The sequence below is a fragment of the Mixophyes fleayi genome, chromosome 11 (assembly GCF_038048845.1).
Source record: "Mixophyes fleayi isolate aMixFle1 chromosome 11, aMixFle1.hap1, whole genome shotgun sequence".
Taxonomy (NCBI): Eukaryota; Metazoa; Chordata; class Amphibia; order Anura; family Limnodynastidae; genus Mixophyes; species Mixophyes fleayi.
This window is the reverse complement of record NC_134412.1, coordinates 74,552,769-74,569,054: the sequence shown is the minus strand read 5'-3', so window position 1 is coordinate 74,569,054 and position 16,286 is coordinate 74,552,769. Positions and strand designations below refer to the sequence as shown.

The 16,286-nt window shown below is 40.3% G+C and overlaps 1 protein-coding gene across 3 annotated transcripts in view; it reads right to left on the bottom strand.

Moving 5' to 3' along the window:
• MORN1 (MORN repeat containing 1) overlaps positions 1-16,286 on the bottom strand; it is a 231,698-nt gene that overhangs the window by 153,258 nt on the left and 62,154 nt on the right. For all 3 annotated transcript variants that reach the window (XM_075191725.1, XM_075191728.1, XM_075191727.1), the window contains one exon: positions 10,312-10,422. In XM_075191725.1, coding sequence (XP_075047826.1) covers positions 10,312-10,422 — 111 coding nt within the window. The remainder of the gene's footprint in view (positions 1-10,311; positions 10,423-16,286) is intronic.

The following is a 16,286-nucleotide window of genomic DNA, read 5'->3' as shown; positions in this document are numbered from 1 at the left end:
CTTGTAGGAGGTCAATAATATCATGTGCTAGGAACATACAGTATTGCATCCCACACTGGTGAATTGCAAACCCGTGTTCTGAATTCTATAGAACCTGCTAATTAATTGTTTTCCATGTATACGATATACCCGTTCATTCTGTATACTTTGTTCTTTTTATACAAAATAGAGGCATCAGGGAAGCGGCAATAATTACCATCAGTGTAGGCATGAAGACAATTAACTAGAGACAGGCAAAATATATAGGGTCTCCGTCATTAAGGAGAGCAAAGCAAAAAAAGGAGTAAATTTTCACCTGGATTAACATGTTACAATGCAAGGGGTGCAAATTAGTTTATTACTTTGCACATAAGTTAAATACTGGCTGCTTTTTCATGTTGCACACAAATACTTTATAGCTTATTTTTTACACTGAAACTTAAAGTTGATCTAAGACATGTCATACCCCAACTATAAACCTTTCCCCATTTTTAAAATTTACCTCCCCCTTGAATGCAACATGGTTTTGCCCAGGTGCAAAGTTACTCCTTTTTAATGCTTTGCTCTCCTTAATAACTCAGGTCCATAGAGTGAAGGTGGGAAGACGAGGTCTACATACAGCCCTCCTAACCAGAGTCAATTCCTCTTAGTCCTTTTTCTACTGTCCCTTATGTCCTAGAAAGAGCACTGTGTACGCACAGTCTGTGTACCAAGAACGTTCTTGCTTGTATGATAATTACTGTTCATTAGTCATAACCTACTGTTTGCGTTGTGTAACCACTTTCATAGCGGCACTCTGATTTCATAATGCATTTTAAGCTTCTCAAGAATTTTAATGAATGGGTCCCTAAAATATGCTGCCTACCCATTGAGGTGCAGTGCCCGTAAGTAGCGGCATTATGTAGTCAACCTTAGGGGTTAGGTCTGCAAAATTATCCCTTGTGGTCAACTTTGCAAATGTAACATCTAATAGAAACCCTCCATGAACAGAGTTTATCTTTAAAACAGGTTGTTATCAAAATATCATAAAGAGTTTATTCTAATTATTACATTCCTTAATTATATGTGATCAACTTGCATTTTGACGTCTCAGCACTATCTGGGCAGATTTCCGCCGTAGCTTATAACATAGTAGTGTTTGTGTATGTTTTCAGCCCCATCTGACCTTATTTTCTGCTGTCACCACCCTCCCATATTAAGCACCTGAGCCACACATGAAGTACTTGAGGGCCATGTGTCCCTGGGCCAACCAATTGGGCATCAAGGCTCTAACCAAATGAAGTGTCACCATAACCTGTGCACGACCATTTATTCAAAGGCACAAAATACCTAATTTGATTATATTGGCCAGTCTGTCCATATATACTTCCCGGGAAACAGAACATGGATTCATAATAGAAGAAAATAAAGGTTTAAATTAATGATAGGGCAGGTTAAACGTTATATAGGCTGTGCTTAGTGGTGATATTTTCACCTGTGCAAGATATTCGCACAAATCAGATGAACTATGAAGTTGTCTAAGGTGGTATGCCCAGACCCATAGAAGGAGACCAAATTGCAAATATGTATATGTAATATGTGAGTCTTGCTCATCGACAATCGTCCTCAGCGTCGTATAGAATGTGGATATGACTATGGCTGTTTGCATCCCATCAACTATAGTGGATCAGACACAACAATCCCGATAAGTTCAGCTTCACGATTTACGTTCAAAGCCACACGGTTCGTAGTTTGGTCAATCTAGGCTTGGGCTGGCAGATTGGGGACTGATCTAATGCTCTCATTTTCAAACACAGGAATGTGGTGTAGATTGTGTTTGCAATGGAGGAATTAATTAAACTATTATTCAACAAAGCTGCAGGGGAAAGTAAGAGTAAGACTGTGTTGTGACGATTATATTGTATATCTAATGACTGATTGTTATTTTCTGTCGAATTCATGTATGACAATGTATATTGTATGTAATCTCAACGTGTGCTTTGCTAGATGACATGAGTGTGAACTTATGCAAGTGTCATTAATCTGCTGAAATAGCCAGACCAGGGAGAGATAAGGTCTTGAATCTAGCCACTCAAGCAGAACGAGCAAAGGTCGGAGATCAGATCCTGTGAACATTCCACTCTCAGGACATCCCTAGCTCACTTGAAAGCCCTGTGACATTTGGGAGAGCAATCTGTCCTTACTGACAGCTAAACTCCAAAGGTGGAGGGGGTGGAAGCTATGTGGCAAAAAGGTTTAAAATCTTCTGACTTAGACAATAATGTGTGCATTTTCATACAGGGTCTATCAAGACTGAAATGTCTAATTTTCCTCAATTCCGCACACATCAGGTCTTAACTTGTAAGTAGTAACTCTGATTTTATTTTCTGAAACTCATTTGTGTAACATATTGTATGTCTTCTTATTAATTTTTGTAAATAAGCCTTGGAAACATTTAATCTAGTGTATTCTCCGTGATTCTTTGTGAACTTGCAAAGCCCAGGGAGACTCATGCTACATGTGTATGTGATTTAAGTTTGAAACATTAATAAGTGGTTCTGGTGACTGTAAGGACATCATAATAAATCCTTTGTGGTGGCAGAAAAGGTGTATTCATTGCTAAGTGACTAAGGTGACGCCAGTCACGGCCAGCAGTTCCGATTGCTGTATCTGGGACAGACTGGGTCGTTTGTGACATGTGTATTTTACCATCGTGCTTCGTATGGGTCAACTTTCATTTTAGGATTAAGTTGTCCTTTGGTACTAGTTATTAGTACTAGTTAACATCTGAGACCGGCACAGCTGTCATTTTTTATATAGGTATAGCATATTATCATTATATCAGTCAGTAATATACAGAGGAATAGCTAGGGCAGTAAGGGCAGGAGCCTAGGGCAGAGAAAAATGATGAGCCAGCGGGGGTGCAATAGCACATTGTATAAAAAAACATATATAAAATGGGGTTTCTGCAATGTGATAGTACAATGAATATGTAATTATTTATGTTTTCTGTAAGAACAACAGTGGAAATCTTATATTGTGCCATAATCATAGACCTGGGTGACATAGCATGGTGAAGGAGGGACATGACATGGTAAAAATGGCTGTGTGAGAGCAATTACATACCTTCGTTCCCAGGGAGCAAACATCTTCAGTTAAACCTCCGGTTATGTACGAGAGACATTTTTGTCAAATGTCATTTTAATGTGCCCTGTGCAGTATTTGGATTTCACAAATTCCAATGCAGTGAGGACAATCTGCAGGTGGATAACGTACATTTATCAACTGTATCTGAAACCTCTCAGGGGCCTAATATAGAGTGCCTGGAGTATCCTCCATGGTAATCTACAATTACATGAAATGTATACTACTACATGAGCCATTCAGTATGTGGAAAATTAAACGTCCAAGTCCACATTGTGAGAATTAAGACGTTGCCTCTTTTTAATTTCTTATATTTAATAAAGTAGATGTGGAGATTATTAATGGTGTGTGAAGACAAAGTGAAGAGTGTTAAATGTTGATGTCAATTTGCCGAATTTAAACACAATCGAGCATGCAGGCATTTATTACAATAAAGTTACAGTGTAGGTTTTACATTTTACAGCTCTCTATTATGGAATAAAAAGAAAGCCATAAATGAAGGTAATGCAGAGTTTTAAATTGCTATTACCTTTTGTGCCTCAGTAAGGAACAAAAGTGCAGAGAGAAGCGCAGGTGATTCATGAATATTACTTCTTGATGCATAAAATACAGGGTTTTATTTTACAATGTGGATTTTAGAAACACTTATCTGATGTCATTAACACATCACCACTTAGAAATCACTTAGTTTATAGTAGCATCCACTGCACTATTTTGTGTAACTCAAGATTTTTTTTTTGTTTGATTTTTTTACCTCAAGTTTTATGATTTCTCATTTTACTATCACCGTCATCCATTTTAAAGTGTACATGTGAATTCTTCTCAGTGGAAGCCATTTTGTGTGCTGAATTCATATTCGTGAGAATGTGGCCTATGCGCTAGAAACTAGTGGTTACACGATTGCTGCATTCACTGTGTATAGGTGATAAGCATTTCCTTTATTTTTATAGTACCGAAAAGATGTCAGTACTTTCTAGTGACCTGATTCTGAGGCTGTATTCCCATGTATATTGGATTAGGACATAAGATGGCTGCCTCTAGGCCCATTGCTAGTGAGGAGTAACCTTTATGAAATGAACGTAAAAGCGAAAAGGAGAAATCACATTAGTTTTTCCGTTTGTGTGAAGAAACGGTATATTATTGTGGATAGTGTGCTATACGTGTTGGAATTTATTATTAATAATATTATTATCAACGTAGATTTATAAGGCATCACAGTGCTCCGCAGCACCATACTGTAGGGAAAACAGTACATACATAAAACAGGGACATACATAAAACAGAGATATAAGGTAAACAAAAAAATGCAGAGGTAAATAGAAAGGGTATGAAGGACCCTGCTCATTAGAGAGCTTACATTCTAAATGGAGGAGGGCACAGCTGAAACAAGAGGAGCATGTGTGGCTCAGAGTGGAGATTGGGATAGTTGTGAGGGTGCATTAGTGTGAACAGTGTTATCAAGGATAAGGTCACCTCTAAAAAAGAGATAGGTTTTCAAAGAGCATCTAAAGATTTGAAGGCTGTGGGAAAGTCTGATTGGGTGTGGTGGGGAATTCCATAAGTGGGAAGCAGCACGGGAGAAGTCTTGTAGGCAGGAGTGAGAGGTGGTTACCAGAGATGAGACAAGGTGAAGGTCAGAGGTCGATCTAAAAGGGCGGGAGGGAGAGTATTTTGATATGAGATTTGAGATGTATGCAGGGGTAGTGTTGTTGAGGGCTTCGTAGTTAAGGGTGAATAATTTGAATTTGATCCTGGAGGACACAGATTTGCAAAGTGGTGCAGCAGATGTGGAGCAGTGAGAGAGGAAGATCAGTCTTGCAGCAGCATTTAGGATGGATTGAAATGTTAATATATGTGTGTCAGGAATGGCAGATAGCAGGAGGTTGCAATAGTCAAGAAGGGAGATGATGAGAGAAGAGTTTGGTAGCATGTTGAGAAAGAAAAGGCCATAATTTGGCAATGTTTTTAAGGTCGACAGGACTGGGAGAGAGTCTGGATGTGAGGAATAAAGCAGAGGGTAGAGTCAAGTGTTACACTAAGGCAGTGGGCTTGGGAGACTGGGGAAATTGTAGTGTTATTGACAGTGAGGAGTATTTAAGGGCAGGAGGGAAGATAATAAGCTCTGTTTTGGACATGTTAAGCTTTAGGTAGCATTGGGACATCCATGTGGAGATAGCAGAAAGACAGTTGGTTACATGAGCAAATTAGTGCCCCAAGAAAAGAGATGTACAATGAAAAAAGTAAAGGGCCAAGAGCAGAGTCTTGTGGGACCCCAACAGATAGTGGTAGTGTAGGGGAGGATGTTCCAGAGGTAGAAATACTAAAGGAACAGTTCGATAGGTAGGAAGTGAACTAGTAAAGAACTGTATCACGAAGGCCAATGTGAGTGAAGGTGGTGTAGGAGAAGAGGGTGATCAACAATGTCAAAAGCAGCAGAGAGGTCCAGGAGAATAAGTACGGAGAAATTACCCTCAGACGTTGCAGTAAGTAGATTATTGATCACTTTTGGGAGAGCAGAAAGTGTTACTATTTTACATAACTTCATTGTAGCATACTATCTTGGAATGTTTAATATATTCCCAGATAATCGGACTCCCGAGGGAGCAGGCGATCCTCCCTGTAGGCTGCTCCCCAGCCTGCTAGATGGGTGGAAATATGCCACGATGAGTCTAATGCCACAATGGGGTTACTGGTGTAATAAAGCCCCACCCACCTTGGTGAACACTGAGGGCCTGATTAATCTTGGAACGCAATTTGCGTTTTATTTAAATCAGATGTATAATGCACGCACATCCACACGTATCCATATAAAAGCGGATCTCAAGAAACATTTCCATTTGACCATGTGTGCAGGATATGCACAATGCATATATGCAATATAGTCCTATCAGAACGCACAGAAAAAAATTATTAAAAACAACTCAGAATAGTATAATCGTTAATAAAAATACATTTATAAAACAAAAAAATATTTTTTTCTATAAAATACATAAATCAGGATATTTTAAATACTTTAATAAATTGCACTGTACATAAAATCCATTTTTACAGCTTCTCTTACTTGCAAACACAGGTTCGTCATCACTATCAGTGGGCGCTTACACCTGCCCTGTAGCTGGCGCAAGTGATACGGCTAAAACCACGTACCTAAGAGATGCCCAAAGCTTGAATCTGATGAATGTATGTGTGCTTGACCTCGGCATGTCCTTAATGTACATGGCCTATGTGCACCTGCCCCTTCCCACCACCATTCAAGTCGTAGGCAGGCGGAAATAACATTTGCGTTTGGACATGAATTGCGTTCACTGGCGTCAAGTCCGTTTCTGAGCACGTGCAGAGCAATTTCACGCAAGATACGGTACACTACCGGACTGATGTCTGACGACGAATCAGGACCTGCGTGAGCAGGAGAGTGTGACGATAAAAATTTACGACATCGTGCACTCTGACCCGCCTACGTGATGATGCAGTTTGCATCGGACAAGCCATTAATGCGACACTCAGCATTTAATCACTCCTACACTGTCACAGTGAATGACGTTTCAAGAAAACGCTCTACAAAAACACAGCAAGCAGATACAGTGTTTGCTTTCATTGCCTAATTTGCAGCCATAGCTAATTGGTTCCTATGGGTGACTGCCGCTGTGTAATTTGTTTGTAAATAGCCCCCCATTAATCGCTCATCTGACACCAACCTTGTAATATTTGATGAATTGCTTACACCTGACATAAGACTTAAGGTAATATCTTACAACTTGATAAATGGGGCCACTGTGTACTGAAATTAGCAGCTGGCAATGCTGAGACAATTTGCTTACAAATTATGTCATTCTTGGTAGATAAACTTTACACGGTCAGAATAATTAGATATTCATATATTGAATAAGGTACAGACTATCCATATTTGTTACCTATTTAATTTGCTTTAAAAAAAAAAAAAAAAGAAGCAAGTAATGCAAGTAAAGTTTTATGCCAACTGCTGCTGGAGTACAAAGCGTTACGTTTGTCCCTGCTGTATAGACACAATGAAATAAATAACTAAACAGAAACGTGATTTATTTAAATTAAGGTCATCTCTTTAATTCCGCTACCTGCTTATGTCTGCCGTGGATTGCAACATTAAGGAGCGGAACATGTAACTCACTTGTAGGGCGTTTTTATTGCTACCAAACTTTACGATACTGGTGGCATATTACAGGAACATTATTGCAATGGTTGTTAGAATATTTGGCATTACTGCTATTGCTGGCATAGTAGACTAGAACAAATAAGCAGAGAGTGACTTATGTTTTCTGTGTAAAGTGAAACTTTAGCCGATTGTTCTGTGGGGAGGTGCTAATGTGCATGCAAAAAGTAATGTAATAATTCATGGCAATGTATACTTAACATTACACCTCTAAAAATGCCCATTGAACCCTATTTAAAATGTGCTAAGAGCATTTGGGGTCATTTTATAACACTTCAGGAAATTCAAAATGAGGACAAACCACTAACTGAGGCTAGTTAAGATGCAGGGCTCTCCTGGGGCCCCAACCTTTGTCTCTTAATTAGGGGGGAATTTCAGAATAAACGGAGAGAGTTTAGGGCTGGTTGAACTGGGCTAGTGTAACCAATAAACGCCATACTAGCAAGTAGAGATGCTCAGGCTCGGTTGCCCGAGAACCGAACACACCCGAACTTAGCAGATCCGAGTACCTAGCCAAGCCGGCTCTGTACTTTTGCGCACCCTCGGAATTGAAAACGAGACAAAACGTCATTGTTACGTCGTCGGATCTCTGATCTTGAAAGCTTTGGATTGTATAAGTACTGCCCTCCATGGCGATCCAGCACCATTTCACAGAGGGACACAGAAAGGGTAGCACAGTTCTTGGCAGTCTCTAGTGCAGTTGGGCAGCGTCATAGGTAGAAAAGAAAGAGGAGGGGTAGCAGTGTTCTTCAAAGTCTCCAGTAACATTCAGGAGAGCTCCATTGCTACATTGCTAATTGTCATTGCTGAAATAGAAATAATAGGTCTGGCAGGCTTGGTCTTCTAAATCTGCAGTCACATTGTACAGTGTTATATAGGTCACACACAAAGAGGAGAGCTCCATTGCTTCATTGCTAATTGTCATTGCTGAAATAGAAATAGTCTGGCAGGCTTGGTCTTCTAAATCTGCAGTCTTTGTTTGAAAGTGTATGAAAATAATATTGTGACCTGTGAGGTGGTCAAAATTGACTGCAAATGACTTGAAATTAGTGTTATTGAGTTTAATAATAATGTAGGGGGGGGAAAAAAGCAAAAATATGTGATTTTAGAAAAAAAATGGGATCCAAAACCAAAAACACAAAAACGCGGTTTTGCCAAGACCAAAACCAAAACACAAAGTTAATTCAGATCCAAAACCAAAACCAGAACACGGGGGTCAGTGAACATCTCTACTAGCAAGTCTCAATAGGTGGCAGCACTGCACCCCATAGAAACACAAGCGTAATTTGCATTTTGCAGTTGGCACAGCAATTAGGCCTAAGGGGTAAAGGTCTACTGCAGAGACATCCCAGAATAAAAGGGTGATTGCAGCCCACATTCACCCTGCACGCTCAGCTTAACTGTGGAGGAGCAAACAATTATGATAACAGTGTTGCCTTGTTTATAGACTGGTATTGCATTGACTTGTTTTTCATCTCTGCTTTCACACTACTATTCTACAGTTTCCATTCCAACAACCATTGTTTACATCTCCCATAATACCAATTAACCACAGATTCATCCATCTATCATCCACTAGAAGCACTTGGACTAGACTTTCTAATTGCTACTACTGCCAAGTGGTCTTCTAATTCTGTATTCCAGGAGTCTCCTGCTAGACCACCAGTGAAAAAAGTTCATGACATTTTGCTACTGCCAAAAAGATGGTGCTCACTAGGGTAGCATATCAGCATGCACTACATCAGCAACACACAAAGCAGAAATATTGGCTCTCAAGTAAGCCGCCATTACAGGCGAAGCAATAAACCACATGTTGGTGCCCCAAATTAACCAGTGCATGGCCGCATTGGACAACCTTCTGGCTCCTGTTAAAATCACTACACCACTCTGCTATAATGACTACCCCAAAGGGTGCCACGGCTTCGTAACACAGACCGATTTAAAATGTACTGAAACCTGGTTCCTTTCCTATGGAGCACATCAAAATAGGACAATTGACATCCCTACCCCATACCAGCATGATAGTTGACAGCAAGGAACATAGCAGAAACATGTGTCATCAGCTGCTGGCTACGGCAATCAGGTCTGAGCAACACTTGACTGCAAGCACATCTCAGCATTTCTGATGCGACAATAATTAGGGCTCAGGAACAATACTTGAACACAGCACACATATGCCCTGCACTCTCAGCCTAGCTGAGAGCAAAATTTGTTCATAGACTGGTATTGTATTGGCTTTGACCTCTGCTTTCCTCCTCTATTCTACAGTCTCCAGTCCTATCCCTCAATATTCTATAGTCTTACATCTCTAACGATCCGCTCTCATCAACTCTTTAACCACAGAACCATCAATCACCTCATCTTCCCTGGAAAACCTCCTTGGTCAAGCGAAGTGTGTTTTCTGCCTGCTACCCCTGCCAACATGCCTCCTGGGAACAAAACATTTGCACCCCAGATGTCTCCAGCAAGACCTCCAGCTAGACAATTTCAGGAGCCAAGAGGATTATAGCGTCTCACTCGTAGAGGCATGCATTACTGAGACAATGCAGGACAAAGCTTCTGGTACTGCCAATTGGTTGTATCGAGGGGTTTGGGTGACCACATAAACCCAGTCTAGTGCGGCAGACAGTGACAACCTGCTCTCTAGCACATCAATTATTTGATGTTTATATTTTCTAGATTAAATTTGTTATTTACATATTCTAAACATAATTGTGGGCTGATCTAGGGCAACAGCATTAACAATTACCTATTTATTTTGTTCCAATGGGTTGTAGCGATGATTGAGGCCATGGAGACCTATAGCGATGGGGTTGATGCAGTGACACAATAAATCAAGGCCTGCCAGGTAGCAAATCCACATCCTATAGCTCCTGGTATATTTCCCCTGATTACAAAAGCATCATATTTAAAAAAAAGTTACTTTGGTTGAAGAAAACGGTCACCTTTCTACAGCATAAGCTGGAACCACGTTATTGGCAAAGAATAAAATAATCAGAGTACATTATCAATTCCTCTCTTACTTGCAGCAATTTCACCATCTTCTTTCTGCAACTGTACATGAATAGTGACAGGAGATCCTTGGACAACATCAATTACATCTCCTCCCAAGATAACCATCTTCTTCGCAATATCTAAAATAAAAACATTTATGATTACTTATAAAACTACAACTTAGGAATATGACTTAAGTGGGATAGTAAAATTAAAAAAAAAAAACTGTAGTCTCTTTAAAAATGGAACCAAGATCAAGAAATGATTGCTGACATGCTTTAGTAGAGAAAAGAGTAAACGGGTTTACTAATACCACTTTCATACTCCTTTAGAAATTACGTCATTTTAGTACCCAGAGGTCCCCCTGACAGTCGGCAACGCACCGGAGACACCGCTGGCTGAAAATAAGTTAAGTAAACATTTCTTATGTATTTTTTATTAATTAAAATCTTTTTTTTTTACTTCAATTTTATTTTTTTTACAGTATGAATGGTGAGACCCGGGAATTACACGGGTTGCAACATTCATACTGCAGGCGAGCGGGGTCCAACACGGGAATTACCCCTCGCAAAATCCCGGTTTTAAGTCCCGGGATTTTAGACCCGGGATTTTGTGGTTGGACTATTCATACTGCACCAAGACCCGGGTTTTTCAGCGTGCCTCTGCAAAAACCCGGGTTTTTGGTGTAGTATGAATGGGGATGCGACGGGGGGAGAGCTCCGCACTCCTGGACGCGACAGGGGGAGAGCTGCGCACTCCTGGACGCGACAGGGGGAAGCTGTGTATCAATACCAATATTAATACTACAGCAGGGAATATTACTGCCCACACTAAAATAACATGCTCCTGGACCCTGCAAAATGCCGAAATTCACGGCATTGAATAGCAGGGAGTGGAGCTTAATCGCTTCTTTAAGCCCCAATACATTGAATTTTTGTATTTTATGGTAGGGGCGGAGCAATAGTGACATAATGACGTCATCACGCCCCCTCCTACCCTCTGTCACATGATCTGTACTCCGATCTCCCGGAGTACAGATTTAAAAAGTAGACAAATATGTAATATAATCACACGAGTGAACAGGCCACTGTCTCCCACAAGATCAGTTCACATATCATGTTACTGTGACTAAAGGGCTGATTGGCTTCAAGTTGTTCTGCCCTATTCTATTTTACACAAATCTGGGACGTTTATAAAAACTATTGCGCAGGAAAACTGCTGGTATGAAATTATATAACGCAGGCTAGAAAATTAAACCATGCTATGGGCTACAATACAGTTTTACATGTCCCCAAATAAGGTGTTCAGACCAAAGTCAAACACACACCATAAAAATGCAATAAAATCACATTATAACCAAACTCTGCAACTATCAAGATGGGGACTGTACTGCACCAAAGCCTAATTATTTTAAACTGCAGACAACTGTTTATTCAGCAAAAATACTATCAAAAATGAAAGACTATTTCTCTACCAAAACCCCAGTGATGTTGCTAAGAAAATATGCTAATTTCTAGATCATACTCAGCCAACTGCATCTCCACACACTCGAAGTGGGATGAGCTAGGCCAAAACAAAATCACTGAAAGACCATGTAAACATTAGCAGACAGAGCAGCGATGTGCAGTGCCTCACAAACTGGTGTAGGGTCATTATGGAGTCAAATGCAGCATAAGAAACAAAGTTCATATATCCAAATTGTTTTTCACTTACAAATAAAATGTAATTGACATAAAATTCTAATTGCATATCTTTCATTTATTTTAATATAATTTTATTCCAAATTCTTATGACACACAAATGTTTCCCCGACACACAGATTGGCATTAATTCCATTACCGGGTTTTCTGCCCTAAAAAAAAAAAAAAAAAGTATGTACTTAAATGGAACTGCAGGAGGTTGGCAGCGTGTGGCGGGTGAAGAGAGTCATCTTTCCACAGTTAAAACCAACATTCTCTACCCTGCCTCTTATCCAACCCATGGAATGCTGTATTGATCGTCAGTGACTAAGGTGACTGGAAAAATATTCAGGCTGTCGGCAGAACATAATTTTATCGGTTCAGAATATCTTTAGCATGGAATAGGATGTATTACATCTGATTTGAATATCTGCTATGCATATGGAATATAATATGTAGTTGCCACATAAGCCATTATATTACCAAGCTTTTTTTGAAAACAACTGAGGTGCCATTTTGATGGTTTCCATTTCTGGTTCCCTTCCGGGATCACAATACATCAGCAGGGCAGAGAATATCTTTGACTTTACAGTAATAAGCTTTCATGTGTTTCGCAGGGAGGATGTTAAACATATTGACCTTCATAACTGTCGTAATCAGAGGTATGCAGAATGTCATGTCCAGCATACTGACATTCTTAGCCATTCTCCATGTGTTCTTCCAGTCAGTCATAAAATGGCTCCCACATTCAGATTCCAAACGCAGTCTACATTTGGCACATTGACAGTGGGCACATGGGATATAATAATTACAGTCTCTGGAGGATGTCTAGCACGGGGAAATATTCCACATCTGGTGATGTGCATCAGTCACATTTACAGGAGATATAATTAAAGAGCTGCATGCAGTTTAAGTGAAACATACTGTGGAAATACAGTTCTAGAGCAGTGACGTGATTTACAGGCCTCGGCCAGGGAAAAAGTGATGTCAAGGGTAAGGAATGATTTATATTCTTCCTAAGTGCCATCTGTTTATAATAGACAGAAACTGCTAGTTTGTCAAGTTTTAGTTAAGGTAATTTACTAAGGGCGGTGTAAGGTAGCTGTATGCTCTAGCGTGCCCCTTTCCAAACATATGTGCACACATTTTCCTGACTATATCTCACTTATGTATACCCCGTCAAACACCGCAGTCCAGTATAGCCCTGTGCTATGTGCTCTGTACAGGTAAAGCTATGTGGCACTAACAGCGGACCTGTCAATTACACACAGCGGAGGCAGCAATTTTGTGGGGAGAGGCGAATATTCAGCCTATCAAAATAGTAATAACCAGTGACATCACTGAGGAAGTTTATTTATAGGCTGAATATACCTTCACTGTCTGTAGTTAACAGGTCTACTTATATTGTTACATAGTTAGTATGGTTTAAAAAAAAAAAGGAAAATAATTTGGGCAATCAATTGCAACTGTTTAGAATTTCTAACTGTGTTGATCCAGGTGAAGGCAAAACAAGATGTTAGCACACAAGTTGCCAATTTAGCCTCACAGATGGGAAAGTAAATTCCTGCTGACCACAAAACTTAGATAAACTCCCTGGATCAATCACCCTGATAACGTGCTCTGCTAATATTAACTACATAAACAAATACTTGTAAGAAATGTATCAAATCCATCATTAAATTATCTTAGCGAATTTGTAATTTGTAGTCATAACCTCATTTTCACAGCTTAACACCCTAACAGTAAAGAACCCTTTCCAATGCTGAAAGTGAAACCTTTTTCCATTTTGATGACCAATTATCCTCTGTATAGTTGCTCAGAAATTAAACAAATCTGTGTATTGATCTTGAATATATTTATATATACTTGCTTCAAAAGGTAAACACACTTTGCTGTTGTTTTTTATATCTCTCCTTACATCCATAGTAATGAGGTTTCCCCACTACTGAACCCTCTGGACTTCTCCTATGTTCTTCTTAGAGTGTGGTGCTCAAAACTACATAATATTCAAGATGTGGTTGAACTTGTGACATATACATATGGTAAGATTAAATATGCATGATGCGCAGTTATGGTGTCTGGCAATGATGCCCCCTTGCCCCACTCTGAGACCTCCTGCAACCCCCCCTCCTCCTCCCCAAGCTTGTCCAGCACTCTCCAATGTCCCCTCTCTGGTCTCAAAACAGCTGAGCTCGCTTCTGATCACCACATGTAAACTGCAATTTACTTAGGCTATATGGGTATACTTAAGTCTGAAATGAAAGCATTACATGTTCGTTAACTAGAATGAATTAATGCAATATAAGTACATTACTAAAGAGTACAACAGTGTTTCTACAAATAGGTCACTTACATCTACAAAGCAATATTTTAAAATAGATATACAAAAATCAATAAGAGAATAAAAAGAAATCACAACCTTTTACAAAAGCTAACAACAAAGAAAACAATAGTACATTGCTATTTCCATGTGTTGGACTATGGATTTATCAGGACAAATGTGTTTTTAAGACGCCAGGAAAATTAAAAAAAAAAACCTTGCCTGGTTTTGCAGGCAACCTCAGAAATAAGCACCGGCTCAAATTATTTACACATTTTTTCTCTCTCTTCCACCCAACTTTAGTCACCTCACTCACTAACAAACTGACAATTAAAGGAAACCCCCTAAGCCCCCTCTCATTGACATTTTACGGAGCGCCATTAATCAGAGATTTTTTTAACAAAGTATTTTTATATATGTCCTCACTGTGAGCAGTGGGCATTTGGTGTGCTGGTGTGTATAGACCACCTATGAAAGAAAGTAGATGAGGGGGACGTAAAATATTATTGATATAGGATTTGCATGTGATCATTTTGTCCTTTTCCAAGCTTATTACGCTGATATGCATGTTCCCACTGTGTTCCTGTTCACCTTGGTAACTTTATTAACATCTGGGGTCAATGAACGGATCAATTATATTGTTGGAAACATGCCCTCTCCCTAATCCAGCTGGGGGTTTCTCGGAGGTAGGTCCTCATCTATTCAGCTGCATATTGTGGTGATAGTGTTTTAATGCCAACTTCCTAGTCCTGTACCTGCTGCTGCATCAGGCTCCTGGCTCCTAACTCTGCATTATGGAGACATCTGGCCCTGCATCAGGGGCAGGGGAGCATCTACTCCCTGGGCTGTTCCCATAGTGGGCTACCTTGGGCTGTGCCACCTGTATTATTTCCTTTAAAACGTTCTTAATAGGCTGCTGAGTCAAGTATTGTCCCCCCTTCCAGGTTCAAATTTGCCAGCCCGCCCCTGCTCTGCATCTCCATTGGTACAGGTTCCTAACTCTGGTTTCTGATCACTCGGCTTGGTTTACGAACACTTCCTCCATCTACAGCATGTTACTCACAGGTAGCTGTACCACAGTTACATGCTAGAGTACAACTCTAGGTTTAGCATTTTTTCCATCCACACTGAGGGATGAGAACACAACTGTGCTTTATGGACTGTTACTATCAGCATGTCTGCATGCCTGCCTCCAGTGATCATCATTTATACCAGTGGTTGCTGACTCTGTGACTCTGTCGTCTGGGAGGACCCCCCCATATTCAATGCCGTGAATATCGGCATTTTTTAGGATCCGGGAGAGTTGCCTACCCTTCTGGGAATCCGGGAGGACTCCCCGAAATTCAGGAGAGTAGGCACGTATGATTTATACCAGAGACTGTTTGATATTCTGATTCAGATGTCAGAAATACAGTGACTGTCTACTGCCTGAGATGTTCTGCTACACTGTATATAGACACATATTATCCTGCATTTCATTATTGCCAGTTAAGTACTGTGACTCCGTTGTTATTCCCTGTCTGCTGGTGAGTTTTAATAAACCATCTATTATTGCAACACAAACTCAATCCTCCTGCCAGTGGAGTTCTAGAGGCAGCTCAGTGGCTTAGAGGTTAGCACTTCTGCCTCACAGAACTGGGGTCATGAGTTCAATTTCCGACCATGACCTTATCTGTGTGGAATTTGTATGTTCTCCCCGTGTTTGTGTGGGTTTCCTCCGGGTGCTCCGGTTTCCTCCCACACTCCACTCCAAAAACATACGCGTGTGTGTGTGTGTGTGTGCGTGCGTGTGTGTGTGTGTTAGGGAATTTTAGACTGTAAGCTCCGATGGGGCAGGGACTGATGTGAGTGAGTTCTCTCTACAGCGCTGTCATGAGGTTCCAGGAAGCTGTAATGCTGACATAGGACTACATTAGGCAGTAGGTTATTTGCACCATCTTAGGGTTGGCGGAGATACATTTTGCACCTTCCAATTTACTTCAATGTAGAAGCGCATTTCTAGGCA